This window comes from Teleopsis dalmanni, chromosome 2, assembly GCF_002237135.1.
Source record: "Teleopsis dalmanni isolate 2A chromosome 2, ASM223713v2, whole genome shotgun sequence".
NCBI lineage: Eukaryota > Metazoa > Arthropoda > Insecta > Diptera > Diopsidae > Teleopsis > Teleopsis dalmanni.
In genome coordinates this window covers 68211522-68231852 of record NC_051847.1, presented here as the reverse complement: position 1 = coordinate 68231852, position 20331 = coordinate 68211522, and the positions used below count along the sequence as shown (strand labels likewise).

Below are 20331 nucleotides of genomic sequence, written 5' to 3'. Positions count from 1 at the left end.
CTAGATTAAAAAAGTTACACTTTAAAAGGAAAAAAATGAAATTCATGGTATCTCAATGGAAGATGAGAGAAATATTATGAAATTGAGTAAACTAAATTGATTGCAAATTCATTTCATTAAAGTTCTCAGCTTTATAGTTAGTAGTGCTCTTATCAAGGATTTATAAGCTACATCTTGACCACCTTTATTCACTTGCTACACACAGTAATGCTACAAATGTTAAGGACTTTCCTCTGAGTATTATAAACATGCTTTGTGCATAAGCAAACCCTTATATTCTGTTTCAAAGGGGTTTTCTTCATCTTGTGGACTTTTATTCCTTCACCGCGTAGATTTCTTTCAGAACTGTAATTCGTGATCAAATTAAAACTTCTATAAAGCTAACTTTTTAACTCTATAGGTGCACGGGGTGCGTTTGTATATGTGTAAACGCCTTGAAATATGCTTCACAATTTTTATTATTTTTACAATTTCTTCTTTTTTCTTTTGGTTCACATTTTAGCATTTTAAGTAAATGCAAAAGAATTTCACTTATTGAATTGAACAAAAAAAAAAAAAAAAAATATGAGCCATGAAAAGAATGAATGCATGAATGAGTCGAGCCGGCTTTGCCATTGCCATAAAGATGGATATGAATACTGTGTGCGCCGAAAAGTTTTTCATTAACCAACCGTACATTTCACACAAAATGCTAATGTTTATAAATACTCGTACATGCATAAAATGTGTATGATGTAAAGCGGCAAGGACAAAAGTGATGCCATACAAGTCACAAGGACATTACATCAAATTACTGGTAATCAATCACTCGTAAATTAAATTTCTCGCGGCTCTTAGCTACGATTAAGAATGAAATTGTGCGCATAGCAATGCGGTAACATCTTTATTCCTTTATTTGGAAGCTGAAGAATTACACACTTCCCCAAAAAAAAAAAAAACAATGAAAAAATAACCATCAAAATAAGAAAAAAAAAACTTTTTGTTGGTAATGCGTCTGACGGAACGTTAACGAACCTCTCCACTTCCTAATGCGCCCGAAATGTGAACTTCAACAACGGAACTTAGCCTAAAATACGCCTCATTTAATGTGTTAAGTCATTTAAATTTGATGCTTTACGCTAATAAAAGTTGGAATTAATCTGCAAGTAAAGTATTCCGTATTTCACTGCTCCATGGAAGCAGCAACATTTTTTATATCCCATAAATTCTTCCTTTGGCTAGTATTCACAATTGGTTCTTTAAAAGCAAAATTTTGATGATTCTAGTCAGTGGAATAAAATTTTTCATTACTTCAAAAGTTTAGTAAGTCAAAAACTTGAAATTTTAATTGGAAATTAAAGAAATTAAATATCGGAAATTATTTGCACTTCATTGCTATGATTGGAAATCAATTATAACGGGGCTGTTAACTCTAAAGATTTCATGTTAAATGGACAACTGTTTGTCGTGGATCATTGAATAACAGTTCTCAGTTATGAATAAATTAAATTATTGTCATGTATAGTTAATTGTCTAGAGAACTCGACAAAAATACTTGGGGGCATTCAGTTTTGCAGGACTGGAGTATAACCTGAGGTTTCTGTTAGAATCTTAATAAATTTTGCTAATGAAACGCGCATCCTAAGTGATGCATACAATCGCTAAAACAAGACTCTGATCTGGTATCGCAATGTACCTTAGTGGTCTACGCATGGCCTTTTTGTCCTGCCAACATAATCTAATCTAATCTAATAGTTAATTGTGGTGTCTGCAGAATATGTTGACTTTTCTTTTCTGTTGATACTTGAAACAGATGTTTTATTGTATAAAAATACACATCGGAAAAGAGTAGTAGCTAAAAATAGTATTTGAAATTCAAAAATACTTGAAAGGACAAGTCCTAGATATGCTAAAATAATTATTGTTTAAAGTGCATATAAAAGTTTAAGATAGACTACAATTATTACATCTAAATACTTAGGGTGCATACTCTTTCCTAACCATTGGAATGGGCTCCAATGATGAGCTGCATTTCTTAGATAGGATCTCCCAAAATATTCGTTCTCCAATTGAGTTGTAATAATTTTGATCGTTTAATTGCTGTCAGCCTTTTATATATTAGAATATGATTGAACATTATTTTGTTCGGACGTTGCCACCTGTTGTGCAGTGAGGGAACTATCAATTAACTTAGTACTGACGAAATTGACCATAACAACCTATCATTGCTGTTCCAACTTGACCCAACATTTTTTCTAGGCTATCATCTCATGCACCAAGTACATTAAGTATTCGCTTAATGTGTTTATTCTATCGGAGACATGGTTTTCACTTACGCATATTTTGTAACTCCATCTTTTAACACTTTTTCCGGTAAACCGTTCAATGTTAACTGGATGAACAATTTTAATGTTATGATGAAGTCCTGTCAGCTCAGTTTTTATTTGAATGAGTTAGTTGTTGTCAACTCATGGAGAATAAAATATAGAAATTTTGTGCATACTTCTACTTTATAAACCAGCCCAGATAGGATGAGGCTATGGAAGCAAAGGTAGTATGACGAACTTACAAGACATGAATTTTGTTGGTAGAAAGAAAGAGAGTGAGACAGAGAGAGAGAGACAGAGAGAGAGGGACTCTATGTCTCAACTGGTTCTCATCCCATAATAGCAATAATTGACAATAGCAACACTACATCTACCATCTATCTACATCTGGTATTGTTGTTGTTGATTATGGTGATTCTAAGATATATAAAATCCTTCACATCTTTAAAATAAAAGCAGCCAGCAACAAGCTCACTAAGAGTGTGATGCACATATCTATTATTAGCTGATATATAACTTGCTCTGTCTCCATTTAATACGAAATCCATTTTATTAAATTTTTTTACGATAGTAGGAAAAATTTTAATGATTTTGATGTCTCCAGCATAGGCCAAAAACACTATACATTTTTAAAATTTTGTACTATAACGATGCCCAGATACTCTAAGTACAACAACTTTCATGACCACTTATATTAAAGAAGTCATTTAACAAGGCATCACGTTGTCAGTAGCTTTGCACGCTATTAAAGGGTTCTGAAGACTCGATCCTACCTTGACGGAAAACTGCGAACTTCATACACTACTCATCGCCATATCTAAAAGGCATATAAGCTTTGTAGTGATACTGAGCTTAAGCTTCGCGATGGACAAGTGATGCATTTTGGGGCTAAAGAACTCTGCTTCATAATTAACTATTATATAGTGGGTGTTGATGGTATGTTCATAAGTTTTGTTCCGAGATTTGTCATACTGTGACAAATCATACTTAAACAGTGTTGATGTGAGCAGATTACAAGTACCATTGATGAGGCTGCAATCAGTACTGTAAGAATCAGGTTGAAAGCCATACTAATCAGTTCCAATCAGTGGGGTGGCTTGTAGAAACATTTTGTATGCGACAGGCATTAGGTTTATTTTGCGATAAACCCAAATTGTAAGACGTCGAGTAAACAATTTTTAAAGCAGGTCAGATAGCACTCAGATTTCAGTTTCCAAGTAAATTAATTTTGTTGATAAAAGCAATCTTCCTGTTGATTTCACAACAAAAAGTGAACAATACACAACCTAAAGATAGTTTGAAGCAGTAATAGGGAAATGCCAGAATTGTTTCTTCTGGTACGATAGGGACATTGCATTTTTGATTCACTTTAACTTTTAACACTGCCAACTTTTGTGAACACATATGATTCCAAAGCTCTTGTGTATTCAGAAAGAGCCAACTTACTTCTAATTCCGTACAACTGTTACTCTACTAATCGTGTGCTTAATTGGTACCGCTAGATATATGCATCGCATACGCTCGTATATGCATTGATATATGTATTGATTTCAACGAGTTCAAGCTTCTTATTAAATACATAAGTATTTCTCTTCAAGTATTTCAATTCTAGAAACTCTTAATAAAATGTCATGTGTTTCGGAATGAGTGCAAAATGATAGTTGGGTTGTTTTCTAAATAATACTCAAATGCACCATTAAGTGTAGCACATGAAACTTGATAATTTTAGTGACCTCTTCTTTAAAGCGTCTCTAACAGCTTCAATTCATTTTCCTACTGATCCAGTACTTGACTTGACTATTTTCATTTTATATTCACTTCAGTTTAAATTTTATTAGTCTACTTTCCTCAGTGCATGCAATGGTTAAACGCACTTTAGCATTTTCTCGCCAACTTACAGCTCTCTGGGGATTGGAGTCAGCATCGACGTTCTACGTGAGCATTATGTGGTGTCTTAAATAAATGAAATGATATTAGAACGTAAACAGTTTATTTTAATGCGCTACTTTTCCTCTGGCCGTAAATAAAGTTGGCGGAGCGCATAAATCCGCTTCAAGATGATAAATTGTGTCGATGAGTCAGTCGGGATATTTTTTGTTTCAGGCCAAATGTGTTTGCAGTTGCTCTGGGAATGATATTCAAAATTTTGGCAGCTTAAACATTTTACGCCGTAATTACGCTAATTAACGTATAAAATTGAAGAGAAACAAAATTTTATTTAAGGTTGAGATTTTCTTTTAATTTGCAGTATAAAAAATCGTAAAATTTTTGGCTTTATAAATTTTGTATGTTTTTGTATTTTGAAAAGTTTCCTTTAATATCCTTTCGTATTGCACTTTTGTCCAAATTTTGTATCTAGATTGTTATTCAAAAAATTAGATTTTATATTTTCTTGTCCTGGCGGCTATTGTTTTTGTAAATTAAGTATTCGTTATTACCCAACATAAATCCTAGAAAAATAAATATTATTTTGTAATGTTGATTATTCGCAAAGATAGTGAAATTTTTCTTCACTCTAATAAAACTTTCACCTACTTCGGACAACAGACAACAATTTTGGTGGCTAAATAAATACCGAGACGTATCTGTACTGTGAAACAAAAATATTTCAGAAATTTATGCACTTTTCGCATGCCAACTTTTCGAAAGAGTAAAAGTGTTAATCCACCGTTAGCACGGGAAGTCATAGAGGAAGGAGCTCACCAAGCAGGGTAAACGGAAGAAGAAAAGTAGCAAAATGGCTGCATTATATGACGAAAGTAAATAAAAACGGTTTGTGCTACTTCGTGGTGAATGACACAGACGACAATTGTAACGTCGGAAAGGCCAATGAAGAGTATACCATTCTAGCTAAGTCGGCAGTTCTAAATTTTTTTCCATTCGGATTTACTGCCGCTTTTAAAGTACTGGCACACATACAATAACTTTTTGCTTCGAGGTATAGCATAGGAAGAAAAATTGCTAAGGTGGCAGAAACTTTATCAATTATGTAAATTGTAAATTTGACACCTCTGAAAACGTAAATGTACCATAAAAATTATTTTTTTTCTCCATAAAAACACTTAAATCAAATTTAAAATTAAAATACTATAGTGTGTGAATTTGTTAGTGAAATTGAGATATTTTTGCAAGATTGCAGTGTATTGTACAGTGTATATAAATATAAGAAGCAGTTGGGACATAATAAAAAATAAACAGCTCGGTTATTACCACATACGAAAAATTAGTCAACTATTTGTGGTTTTTCGTATTCGAAACGAAAAATTAGTCAACTGTTTTTCGTATTCGAAACGAAAAATTAGTCAACTGCTTTTCGTATTCGAAACGAAAAATTAGTCAACTGCTTTTCGTATTCGAAACGAAAAATTAGTCAACTGCTTTTCGTATTCGAAACGAAAAGTTAGTCATTTGCTTTTTGTATTCGAAACGAAAAATTAGTCAACTGCTTTTCGTATTCGAAACGAAAAATTAGTCAACTGCTTTTTGTATTCGAAACGAAAAATTAGTCAACTGTTTTTCGTTTGCATGCTTGCTTGTGTGAACTGGGGTTCAATTACTACTGATGCCACAAGTGATCATTTCAATGATCATTAGTAATGTACCTCAACACTTATACATTGTTTAATCGTTCAAAGCAGTGCTATTCAGACCAGATAAGATCGTTCATAGTAGTGCTATTCAGACCATATAAGATCGCGAGCCAATACAAATCACTGAATATGTTAGAGAACCTATACTTACATTCATAAAAAATGATAAATTTAGTTTTATTAAGTCTTCATTAATTTATCTTTACAATTCTATCAATTTTGATAGTGAATTGATAGTTCCCTCACTTCTAACATATTTTTCTGTAAATAAAAAATCATGCACTAGAGGGTTAATACTCTTTGGTTAAACGGTTTTGAAAATGTTCAGTCATTGGTTTTGATTTTTATCTCATACTTTGTCGGTTTAATAAAAAATAATAATTAACATTATATTGCTTTAAAAGTGTTTTTAAATAATTTTTGAAAATACTAATTAAAATTTGTTGGTAATTAATAATAAATTATGCGACTATCGATTTTTAAACCCTACAATTAGCATTATATAACTTATAAGTTTTTTGAAAACTTGGAAAAAATTGTTACTTAGTAGATTTATTATAATAGAACTAAAAATTAATATTTAATAACACTGTTAAGCTTGCCCCACCATATAAAACACTAAAACTATAAAAATATAAAGATACTAAAAAGAAGAAGAACATTGTCACTATATCCAGGACTAGCTATTAATTGCTTCGAATATATATTTCTTATTGGAGTCCCTGCCATAGACCCCTAGTCGGACAATATGCAAGTATACATATCAATTTCAAAAAATGTGATACAAAAAATAAAAAAATTTAACACAAAAACTAATATATATACATATAATATATATAATATATATAACAAACATTGATTGAGGAGAGTATTGAGGAGTCCATTGAAGCTTATTGTTAGTCATGGCACAAGTGCGGTTCTTTAAGTTAATTATAAAAGGACTTATCAACAATTTAATTAACGTACAAATTTAAAATTTTATAAATGTATATAAATATAAAAATATATTTATATATATTATAATATATATGTAATATATTTATATTTAAAAATGTGTACAAAATACATTAATAATATTAGTGTTATATCAAAATCTTTATATAAATCCACTCTCTGCTCCAAAACTAGAATTAACTCTTCTGTACGTAACTTTATCATTGGGTTTCCTAAATTTAATTCAAGATAATTTTTAGTTAGTATTATTACTAACAAAATATTAAAAAAAAAGAATAATTAATTAATTAAAACAATAAATAAAAACAAAAATATAACAAAATTATATAGTTTTTATAATCTGTAGATAATGTTGCCAAGCGGAGGATTTATCGTTAACACACCCTCTTCTCCCAAATACACGATTGACCCGTGGTAGTATCTTCGACAAATAAACTATTAATAAAATAGATATTAAAATTAAAATAGATAATTTTTTTAAGAAAACCATTAGTATAATAATAATAATAATAAAAATAAATAATAATAAAAATTTTTATTACAGTCATGTAGCCTATATCTCTTTTTTAGGGAACATAACATATTTCCTCACAACATAATATGATGATGTTGATCAAAACCGCCAAATTCCTTATCAAATACTTAAAAGCAGGGTACTAAAGCAGAATTTCTTCTCTTCCAGTTTTTGTTCGGGTTAAAAACATAAAAAATATATCAGTTCGGTTCCGGTATTCGCTCTGACAAAAATGTTACTTTTTCGGTTTTCGGTTTGGTTCTAGCTTAAAGCCCTTCTTAAAAGTATTTAAAAGTTTTTATTGCCTATCATAAGGTAACATCACTTCGGTTTAATTGAAAGGTATTTTATATCTAAAAATTTTAACATAGTTACTTTACTCAAATCGAAATGAAAGCGTTTAATTTTGCATTTATTAAGCTATATATAATGAAGCTAAAAGGTTTAAATAAAATATTTTTTATATTAATTTGTTTCATATATATAAGTTATGTAAGTATTACATATATAAAAAAATATATGTTAATGAATAATTATAAGAACATCATGAGTATATTTTCGATAGGTCAAATCTGGTGTGGAGTTCACAAATATAAAATGCGTCTCACTAGACAGGAAATTTACTGAGTTTGAGTATTGTTTCATAAAAGCTGTTAATCGGACTTATAAGTATATATCAGTTAAGGCAAAAATGTATCAAATTGCTGATAGTAATCTTGAGGTAAATGTATATGAGTTTATAAACATATATATGGTGGATATACTAACTTTTTCACACTTTCGAATTTCATTAAGGTAAAATTTCAATTTATGAAAAAAGAAAATGGTTATAAGCCTTTTCTATATCGGAAAACCATTGATGGATGTAGATTTATGAAAACGTTTTATGACCCAGTGGCAAAATTTTTCTATGATTTATTTAGCCCCTACACAAATATTAATCACACATGCCCGTTTGATGTAAGTTTAAAGCATATATATTTATATACATATATCTATATGTGTATATTATTGTAATTTAAACGAAATAATACAAATCAAACTTTCCTCAGCACGATTTAATTATCGACAAAATGGATGTAGTTTCAACGAACTACAAATTTACGAGCTTACTGCCTTTTCCGAGAGGTGAATATGCATTTTTTTCTACTTGGAGTGCCCATCAAAGGGCTATTGCTGAATGGAATTATTATTTCAAGTTATTTTAGAATGTCTACTCATCTCTTTAAAGATCTGTATTTTATTGGTGAATTATTATAATCGGTATTATTAAAGTAAATAAATATAATACATAAATTCATTTATAAGTTTATTCATATAAATTTCGTTTCAATATCTTCTAAAATCTTTTCTAGTCTAAAGAATTATTTTTATTATTATTTATTATTAATTATATTTGATTTGATTATAAAAAAAAATATTTTTAAATAAAATTTTAATTTTTTGTGATAAATTGATTTTTCAATTGATTTTCAATAGAGTGATTTTATCTAACAGTGCTGAATATCAACAACATTTAATTATTTTTAATTAATTGAATTTTTTTGTTTCGAGTATTGCCAAATACTCATCATCAGTGGTCTTAGAATAATTACTTATATTTAATTATTCGTTAATAATTTTTTGAGACTGCCAGTACCAAGGGTTATACTTGTGCCCTGCCAAATTTAAAGCTCAGAGTCAGAGTTCATTAAACAATTAACCCACTCACATATATTATATATTAAACATTATCAAACTACTAGTCTTGGATCATGAAATTATTTAATTCAATTCAATCATTTTACAATTATAAATATTAATTATTTGGCAGCGTTAATTAACTGCTTACCGCTATGAAATAAAAAATACCTTTTATGTCTTTCATTTTCTCTTTCACCTTATTATAATAGGGAGAAAAATGTTATAAATTTATAATAACATTATATAGTCCATTACTGAAAATTCACTTTACGTATTTATAATATGCCTTTATACGAACCGTTAGACGCTGTACCACTGTCCTCCAAAATAAAAAATTGATAATCCTCGAAATGCTTATAATTACCGACCTATAACCTGCCTTAGAGCAGGATGCAAACTGTATAGCAGTAAATGGCTAAATTAAAAACGACACTATTTTCGCAGATAAATAAATTACAAATGATAATGGCATTGATGATATTGTAACCAAACAAGCAATAAAAATCAAAAAATATTTACTCGCTACGTTTATTGATATCTAAAGTCTTCGATTCCATAACTAACCCCGAGTTCATTGAAACATAATAATTTAAGGTGACTTTCTTAACACAAATATTCGTGCCGGTCTCAATCCAAACAATCTACCTCTTAACCAAATTATGAATGGATATCAGTTTAAAACTTAGGCACATAAAACACTCCCTACTATTCCTACATGGATAAGCGTAAATAGAAGGTAATGTCATAAAGGTACTTCAAATTCTTGAAATAATATCTATATCGAATAATTTACATGAATATTTGGGTAAAAAACTTTTGTGGAAGATGGGTACGGGTACCGCGTTTGTTCCCAATTGATCAAAAACGACAACGAGTTCTTTAATAAAAACAGCTTGGAAATATGTATGCACAATCTAGTTGACTGTGAGCGAGTAGAGTCGAGAAGTGACAATTGATGAAACATGGATCCATTACTTTACACTTGAGGGAAAACAACAAGAGATTGGGTAGAGTCCGCGGGTAGTGCTTTCAAACGACTGTGACGAATTTGAACAATAATATATGTAGTATTCAGCACAAATATATTTTATTGGTGCACATAAATCACCAGATATTACGATTTTTTTCGGAATACTGATATGTTGAATGTTATGATAGTGCTGCATAATAGCACTAAATATTTTTAGTATGTATGGACACATATATTAGTCCTTCTTTTGGAGTATAATAATGTATTATTGTTTATATGTATGTTGCTAATTCATTTTGATCATATTGCTTGTTTCGTTTCTAAAGATGTTTTGAGCCAGTGCACTTAAGCATTTATACTCTTTTTTAACTTGAGGTTTTAGCTGTTTCAGTTTTAACATTATTTTTTTAAAATCTTGGAGTGATACGAAATGTCGCTTTTATCTCAATAAATAAGAGATAAAAGTAAATGGTTCCATTTACCAAATTAAATAAGGTAAAAATTGACAATATTCTAACTTCAAACAAGACTTACCGGTAGGAGCCAAGAAAAAGGTCTTTATATAAATATTTTCAATGTTGAAACTGAAAACGGGAATATAGTATTATAAGATTTGGAATTGGGCATGGATGTTTTATGTAGTTATCTTGTAGGTGCGATAGTGTGTTAGTTGTAGATAACAATACAGTTTGAAATTCGCTTTTCTGACTTTGTTGAAATCAAATTTTTTTGAATGATTATATATTAAAATTTAATATTAATTTATTTATTCCAGCAATAATAATTTTAATGTTTTCCACAATTAAATTTTATTGAAATACATAAATCAACTAATATCACGAAATTTTTCTAAATACTAATATTTACAACGTCACGATAATGCTGCATAATAGCACGAAATATTTTTAAAATGTGTGGAAACGCTTTCTGTATAAGTACAAAAGTTTATTACTTATCATTAATACATATTGATTATAATACTTGTTTTAGATCATGATTAGGCCGTGCGACTCAGACTAATCGAATGAGCTTTAATAGTCCAGAGATCGATGTCGTAGATTTCTTATGTAGTTGTAATCGTTAAAATGATTTATTTGTAATATATATTACATATTCGTACATATATATTGGAAATAATAGAGATAGAACTTCTCCTAACTAAAGGAACTATTATAAGAATTTTTTTTAGATATTACCCATATATCAACTGATATGAACTTTAAGTGTTTGCTCAAAAAAATAAGTATGCAATATTAAAAAAACACAAACTAAGAAATATTTTGTTTGGATGTTAGTTGGAAGCATTGGGGTGTGTGATACCAATTTGGCTTTACTTCTGATCTTTCTTTTAAGATTTGTTGCTTTCAAGACATTATTCATTGGTATTTGGATCGTTCGATGGTTACTCTAACAGAGATGTGATTTGTTAATATTTTTTAAACGTATGATTATCTATTCAACTTTTAATTGTTAGTTCTTATGAAGCAATCTTAACAAATCTAGCGACTTTAATAAATCGATACGATAGCTGGCGACAACATGTTGGCTTGTAATGGAACCCATTGAATTGTATGATAAAAATTTACCGGTAACCGACATGAATGGTTTTAAGAGGATTGCTTAACAACTTAACGTGATTCAATTAGTTTTTAACATTGTTTTAGAACTCATCTTGGATGAGTTTTGTCTTTGATACGGTGAAGTGTCTAAAATTGGTGGTTAATGTAATACACTCAGCCAAAATGTCAAACAATTAGAGTCAATCACTTCATTCTGGTCTTTGGTGTATATGAACCCATGCAGAGAAACTGCACACTATCTCTGTGAATGCTGGGCTTTAGCATCCAGAAGGAATAGGTTTTTAAGAAGGTACTTCTTTGACAGGTTTTCAGACGAAGTTGTAGAAACCTTCAGGAAAAAACACTTTCTGAAACACTTTTTCTGTGAATGCCTGGATTTGGCAGCCAGGAGGAAAAGTTTTTTTGGAAGTTACTTCTTTGACAGTTTATCAGACAGAAGTTGTAGAAACCTTCACGAAAAGACACTTTCTGAAACACTTTTTCTGTAAATACCCGAATTTGGCTTCCAGAAGTAATAGGTTTTTTGGAAGTTACTTCTTTGACAGTTTATCGAACAGAAGTTGTAGAAACCTTCTGGAAAAGACACTTTTTGAAACACTTTCTATGTGAATATGGTACCCTGATTTGGCATCCAGAAGGAATACATTTTTTGGAAGTTACTTCTTTGATAGTTTTTCAGACAGAAGTTGTAGAAACCTTCAGGAAAAGACACTTTCTGAAACACTTTCTTTGTGAATGCCCTGATTTGGCATCCAAAGGGAATAGGTTTTTTTAGAAGGTACTTTTTCGACAGTTTATCAGACAGAAAAATTGCTAATTGAGGTATATGGAAGTTATATGATGGCCTACAACAGAAATCAACCAACCAATCAACAGTCAATAATTGCTTTGAAAGTATTTTTCTAGCAGAACGAATTTAAAATGATTTTTAGACGTGATTCCACATTACGTACCATTTCAACTATATACATTGTTTAGTTCCTCAACCTTAAAGGGTTGTGAAATCAACGGCATTGTTTAGTGAAAATTTACTGTCAACAAAATCATTGCAATCATAAATTGCTTTTATTTGTATATTTTGCTTTGATATCATAATAATTTACTTATCTTAACTGTCAATTATTTCACGTATTATCTCCGACCTTTATCTATTCACACCAACTCGATGTATATCTGTATTTTGTGATATTTATTACTTAATAAATTATATATAAGTATGTAATGATACAAGTTTTAATGCAGTAATAAAACAGATACTTGAATTTATGAGTTATAGTTGCGTACAATTTATTGCAATGCTTTTATATATATAGTTTTTGTTGTTGTTTGATATATAATTAATCAAAGCTCAAGGTTTTGTGACACTATAACAAACATAAAGACAAAAATAAATTATTTAAATGAATTTTTTAATACAAACTAATATAAAACTGCTCATTTGTGTTCAATATACAAATGCAATATATAAAAATTCAGCTGAACACTAAGATGCTTTTTATTCTCCACCATTTTTTTTTTTGAGCTTCTGACTTTAACGTTAATGGCATTATTCACTATATAAGGTGTATCACGTTGGATAGATAAAAGACTTTCTGGAAGTAAATTAATTCTAAACTACTAAACCTCTTTATCTAATTTGAGGGTCTCCATTATGACTCTTCTAAATCGTTTCATCTGAAAATTTAGTTCTTCATACAATTAAACTAGTTCTCATATGTTCCTATTATTTACACCATAACACAAATGCAGTTCAATTGCAACTGCAATATGCAATAGGAGGCTGCAATCATTTAAAAAGTGCTTCATTTTACTGCCTCTACCATGTTGTGCTCTTTTCCTTGCTCGGTAGTGTTTTCATTCAAGTAGTTGAAATGATACAAAAAGTTGTAAAGAATCACTTGACTGTGAAAATTACAGCTGCCACTTGAGTTCAACAAAAGGGGGCAAAATAAGAAGAAGAGAAAAAGTCAAATACTCTCATACTCATATAAAAAAAGGATGAAAATTTATATACTTTAAAATAAATTTTTATTTTTATGTAGTACATCTGTTATGCGGCAAACGGAATCGCTGCGACAAAGGCAAGCCCAAAGGAAGTTCTGCGTTGCAATGGATGACAGTTGCATGCAATCATGTTGAAATTAATCAACATCAACAATGAAAGGAATAAAGTGCTACATGCACGCGGAGCAAGGACAACAGCTTGACTAGCTGCTGCAATCAAATGGACAAGCAAGCAAACAGACTTAATGCCTGTTTTATTTAAATGATGGCATAAATTTCCTTTTAAGCCAAAATAAAATTAAGTAATTTAATTTTGCATAAATATTTAGAAAAAAGTCTTTTTTTTTGACTTTTTTAAAACAAAAAATAATAGACCAAATATTTTCTTTAGTAATTTTTTGTATTTACTTTCATGACAACTTAACATTTTAAAAAAGAAAATTATGCAATATTATATATATATGTATCTTTTGTAAAATATATAAGTCACTTGCAACTTCCCATATCCAAATCGTGTTCCCTATAAAGTTAAAATCCTTTCTCATATCGCATGTAATGTAAGCAAGCTACTCCAGGAAACATTTGACATGCTTCCTTATTTTAAATATAAAACAAAGAACAAAGAAACCCCACAAAAAACCATGCAAACTTCATAAAAATTTATTCAAAAATTTTATTGTTTCGACCGTCAGCGATTTTTTGTTCGAGCCTAAAGACGATTTTCCAGACCCCTTAGTCGTTTCATTTCTACAGCTGCGATGAACGTTTATCTTCCATTTGCCTCAATGGCTATTTTCAGTTGTTTGCTTATATTCGCTTTATACGTACATAAAAGAAAAATTAATATTTAATCTGCCTTGTAGGTTTGTGTGTTTTTCGTTATAAAAATTCATATTTTATCAAATTCCAAGCGACATGCGATATTTCGCTATGAAATAGTGCGGCACCTGTACGACAGGTTTCCGCTTCCGGATATTTTTGCACCAACCAATTTATTATTTAAAATCGACACATTCGATATGCCGTGCAGTTGCTTCCTATACATGCAGAGAGCTTCACAGACATGTACAAATGAAACTGTTTGCAAATATTTATTTTTCTATTAAGAAATAATTAAGATACTAAACTCAGATACAGCAATGATTTATATCTTTTTAAAAGAAGAAATTTATCAAAAAAAAAAAAAATTAAAAAAAAACACTGCAGTGAGTATTTCACAAACACCAATCGGTTCAATTGGCCCTGGCTATTAGCCTCTGAAAATTGAGGAATAATCTTAATAGTTCCATTTTTGCGTAAGACCATACATTTGATAAATTTTAGTCCTTAAATAATTATGTATATGCATTTAACTTGATTATTTATTTTTATAAAGTCCAGTTATAAAACTGTTTTCTGAGAGATTGACTTCAACACTGTCTCGGAGATTAAGATCGTGTATGGTATGATACGAAGATTGGATCAAACAATATATCGACAAGAAATTATACTTCTGTATACTAACTTGTTTTAATTATGGTACTAACAGAAATATAGTTTAGTTCAATAGGTAGCTTACGTGACCAAAGACTTTTTGTCAGGGAATTGACATAGTGACAAGCGTTGGATTTGAAAATATGAGATCCTTGGTTCTTAGCTAGTTCAATTCCAGAAGATATAATTGCTAAAATTTTAAACCCAAAAAAAAAATTTTTAATTTAAAACTAGAAAAAAAACACAAAAAATGTAAATCCAGTAATAATTTTTTTATATATAATGAAACATTTTATAATAAAATTTATACGATCCTCAAAACAATATATTTGCCAACAAAATTTTAAAATATGAACACATAAACTATATATAGTTTGAAGATCCGGGAAAAACGCAATATTTCTATTAAAAACGCAATATTCTATTCGCTTGGCATGACATTTACGCTTTCAGTCTTCAAGGCTCATGTGTATCAAAGACGATTGCCTAATTTTATCGAAGATGTCCTTGAAGATAGTCATTCATTTGGATCTGCTGGTCTTTAGATATATATCGCCAACTTGTGTTTAAAAATGGATGGATAGGTCCGTTTTGAATTGGAAAGAACAAAAGAAAGATTTGGGCATTTTATAGTTGGAAATTGATCAGTCTACAATCAAGGACGTCTTCAAGACATACTTCAAAGCCATTAGATCCAAATATTCGTCTGTCTTTCAGAAGATTTTTGAATAAATCAGCAAAATGTCTTGAAAAACATTTTAAGTATACTAACACAAGTTAGTGTTTTTGAAGTTCTTAAGTACTTACACAATAATGCCGACATACCTTTGTCTATGCGACCCTATGGTATGATTAGCAGATGATGCTGATTGGTTTAGTTTTGACAAGAAAATTGATAAAGTAAAATAAAGTCTGCAATTGATACCAGGTTTAATATATGACTCGTTTAATTTGTGGGCTATATAAATATTGAAAAAACTGCACATGCACTAAAATTGGACGTAACTTATTAGTATTATAATATACCAAAAAAATGAAAAATTCCAGTTAATACTGGATTTGGTCAACTTTACTGGCTGTATAAGGTCCAAAATCTATGTTATTTATTGGAAAAAGAGTACTCATTTACAAAGTAGCCATGGTTTCAATCTGGAAGTTCGGAATATAGATTTAGGGAACAATATCCAAAGCGAATCGACGGCCTGTTTAGATATTGCTACTAAATATTCTTCTAAGAATCTCAACAGCTGGCCTATGTAGAAAATTGAAAGAAGATATTAAACAAACTAGTTTAAAATACTCCTGAAGGCTATTGAACCATTTAACTTGCAAAATTTGACTATAATGGATCAAAGAGAGATGCACAAAAAATGCCAGAAAGACCGTATAGTTATGTATAATTACTCTAGTCTGTTCGGACATTTTCTGGACAAGAAAGAACTTTGTATTAGAATACTTGTGAAAATTTCAAGGATACACTGTTCTTTATTGTCAACTGAATACAATATCATTGAACACTATTAATGTAGCAACAGTAGTAGAAAATTCACAACACTTTTTCACGACTTTATAATACCTTATCAGTAACTTGGCAAAACAAACACTACTTTAATATATTCAGGTTTCAGGGTATATTATATACGCATTGATTTAAAATTCATAGAGCGTATGTCAGATAATATCAGAAATTCTCTCTCATATATTTATCTCCCAGTGAAGCATATGGCCTCTATCATCTTTTTATATCGTCTTCGGTTATTTGATTCACGGCATATATGTCACTCCAGGAGTAGTTCGCTTTTCTTAGTTATTCTTCAATTGTTCTTCTACAAGTTTTTGCCGGCGCTCCAGGACGACGACTGTCTTGAGGATTCCATTTCAGAGTTTGACGTGCAATGTTTCCGTTGGGTCTGCGTAGATTGTGGCCTATCCAACGCCATTTACGTCTGCTTATCTCCATAGTAGCAGATGATTGATTTGTAACGGCTCATAGGTTGGTGTTTGTGATGCGGTTGGGCCACCATATTTTTAATAATATTTGTAAACATTTGTTCACGAAAGTTTGTATTTTTGTATCAATCTCTCTTGTTCTTTTTCAGGTCTCATACAATAGCACAGACTTTACATTGAAGTTGTAAATACAAATTTTTGTGGGGGTGAAGATTTGTTTAGAGCGTCACACAACACGCAACATGCCAAATGCAGATTTAGCTTTTATGAAAAAAAAATCAATGTCTTGGTCCGCACCACTCTTAGTTGCGACTATGCTATCTAGATAATTGAATTTATCTACGTATTCAAAAATACTAGTAAATCTCAAGAACCATTAATATTGAATGAATATGTGAAAGTGCTACCCTTGAACTATGCATATTTCAACACTTTAAATATATACTAGTAATCTTGGAATTAATTCTGTATTTAATTTAAGCTTACATCAGTTAAGTAATACATTAATATCTATATATAAATATTTATTAATTAAAATTATACACTTAAATAAACTTAAATCAATATAATGTCAGAAGCACTTCACACAGATATTATCGCACAGATATCTTCAAGTACTTATACGTATAACATCAAAATTATTTGCATAAAATCAAGGCAATAGTAAATAAAATATCAAATTACTAAAAATTGTTAAAAAATTGATATATTTAATGTCCTTGTGGCATTCAATTAACTACTCGAATGAAAATGGAATAAGTTACAGAACTGAAATTAATTTAAATTATCTCAAAGTAGCAAGCTACTCTTCTACTCTTCTAATGAAGCTGCGGTGACTGCTTCTGACACATATCGTCCTATTTACTGATGTGAAACTTAAAATTTTATCTAAGCGTTAAAAAGATGAATGAATGTCATTAATTTTAGTGAACAGGAAATTAAAGATGTGGTCGGGGTAAATATAAACGCCGCTTCCGCTTAAGTCTGTCATTACATGCTGCCTCGGCTAATGGCTGTCAGGTAGTGCAAATACATAACCGACAGTTCATAAGTCAATGTATGTGAGTTTGTGCGGCTTTAATTGCACATGTGTAATGCCATTTCGTCCTCGATAAGAGGATGTACACGCCTCCATGGTTGCATATACGGCTTGACGTGTTATATATTTATCACGTCTGCTGTCATATTAAACATGACAAACGTTTCTGTTACCTTTCATACTCGTACAAATTGAATTGGCGTTGAAACAGCATTTTCGCTTATTTGATAAAATGACAGTAAGCAATGTGTCAAATTAGTTGGTAATTTTCTTAACCTTGACACAAATACATTAATTTTAATGAGAAACCAATATTTAGAATTAAAGTCTTCTTTAATTATGTTGTTTTTGCAGTCATCCATGATCCCCTAAGTAAGATTCAGTCAAATTATTTGAAGTTTATACTTTGATGTTAATATAGAAAAAATACAAAAAAAATGGAGCATTAACCACATACTATGAAAATTGATCTCATCATTTTGTTAGAGAAATTGTATCTCATGTGGTAAAGAAAATATGAAAACCAACATATGGTATGGTTGAACCCACATCACCCACACTCGAACAGGAATATTTTGACCTGAGATTTAGTTAAAACCAGTTGAAATCCATCAAATTATTTTTTTGAGTGTTTACTTTAAGTAGTAGTATCAATCCAACGTATGACTTTAAATACGTCTTTTAAATTGATATTATGATATAATTAATCCAAATTCCTTAAGGAGCAAAACGTTTTTACATAGTTTTTCCAGTTGTTCCAGTTTCCTAAACAATTTGCCAGTTTCGTCGTGAATAGTCCTCTTTTAGGTTGCTGATGGCCTACTTCTGTGTCTGACACCTTGTGGATTCTAGGTAAGAGTGGTATGTGGTATTTTGTTGTATACATAACGTTACGTATGTACTAGTCTTTGTAGCTACCCACAGTTCTTTATTAAAAATGGTTCTCGGCCACGATATTCTTAGTATGTTGCAGAAGCAGCGATTTGTTAATGATTACAGTTTGAGTTTTATTTCATTTGTCTCAATTCCGAGCCATATAACAACATTGACGGAGGCATTGAAAGCGTTGAATATATTAATCATGTTTCTAAACGTATGTCGGTCGAACGCCATATATTTCTTAGCTTAGCATAATCTATACGGCCTCTTTAGATGCGGCTTTTTACGTCCGTTTTGGCTCCGTGGAGATAACACTACCTAGGTATTTGAAGCTGGTAACGTTCGCGATACTTTGAACGTCAATTGAAAAGGTGCTGCTATTATTAGTTTCCACGTATGATCTCAGTTTTATTTATATTTATTTTTAGCCCAGCTTTTGCTAACCCCGCGACAACTCTGACAATTTTGCCACTCTAAAGTTGATATCCCCAAAACTAGAGTGTTGAATGTCTCAGCTGCATGTAAAGGCATAGAAAAACACTAGCCACGCCACTTCCACTTGTACTTTTTAATGTTTGGGAACGTGAAGATGTCATTGTATGCTAAGTCGGGACTATAAGGCGGATAACTCATTATTTTGACGTTTTAAGTGTTCCAAAACTCTTTAGCTTGAGCTGATGTGTGGGTACTCGCATTAACGTGAAGGAGGTTGATCTTCTTTTGTCGGTTGGTTTTCCAATCAATACCACCTAGAATTGAGTGGAAGCCGTTGTTAAAGTGGTACAGTTGCAACATGACTTGTTTTCCTGAAAATAAAAACATGCAAACATTTGTTTGGATTTTTCCGTCTGCGGACAACTTTCATCGGGTTTTGATTCCGAAGACGCGTGTTGGGTTTGAAAGACCCGAATAGACGTAGATACATCATTCATCACCTAACACTATGTCGTGGACGTGTTTTGAGCTAACTCAGTCGTATTTTTGATAGTATTTGGTTTATTATTGGAGAGTATCAAAAAAAATTTCTTTTTATTTTATACTAGAATAATAATCTGAAAAGTTCTATTATTGTTGGCCTAAACAAAATCTGAATATCAATATTCACAATTACCTATAGACTGATTTACGTCGTATACTCTATTACCTATTTACCTATCTAGCTATTTATTATAGGGTCTTTAAAGTAACCAGCAATTAATTTTATTTTAAAAAAAACTTTGTTCATTCATAGTTGTATTGTCACAGATACCCACAACATATTTTAGATGTTAGTCTTACAACTCCACGTTCTACAAATAGCATAGAAAAAAAAGTTATTTTAATTTGGAGTGGCTTCGAATAGTAGTAAACAACAACAAAAATTATTTTTATATTTTTTTAATTAATTGA

The 20331-nt window shown here is 30.6% G+C and overlaps 1 protein-coding gene across 1 annotated transcript in view; it reads left to right on the top strand.

Moving 5' to 3' along the window:
* The window catches only part of LOC119674775, a 46415-nt gene extending 32657 nt beyond the window's left edge, over window positions 1-13758 (top strand). Inside the window, exons 2-5 of the mRNA XM_038085931.1 lie at window positions 7930-8085; window positions 8160-8324; window positions 8417-8492; window positions 13640-13758. Coding sequence (XP_037941859.1) covers window positions 7930-8085; window positions 8160-8324; window positions 8417-8492; window positions 13640-13758 — 516 coding nt within the window. The remainder of the gene's footprint in view (window positions 1-7929; window positions 8086-8159; window positions 8325-8416; window positions 8493-13639) is intronic.
* The last annotated feature ends 6573 nt before the right edge of the window (window positions 13759-20331 follow it).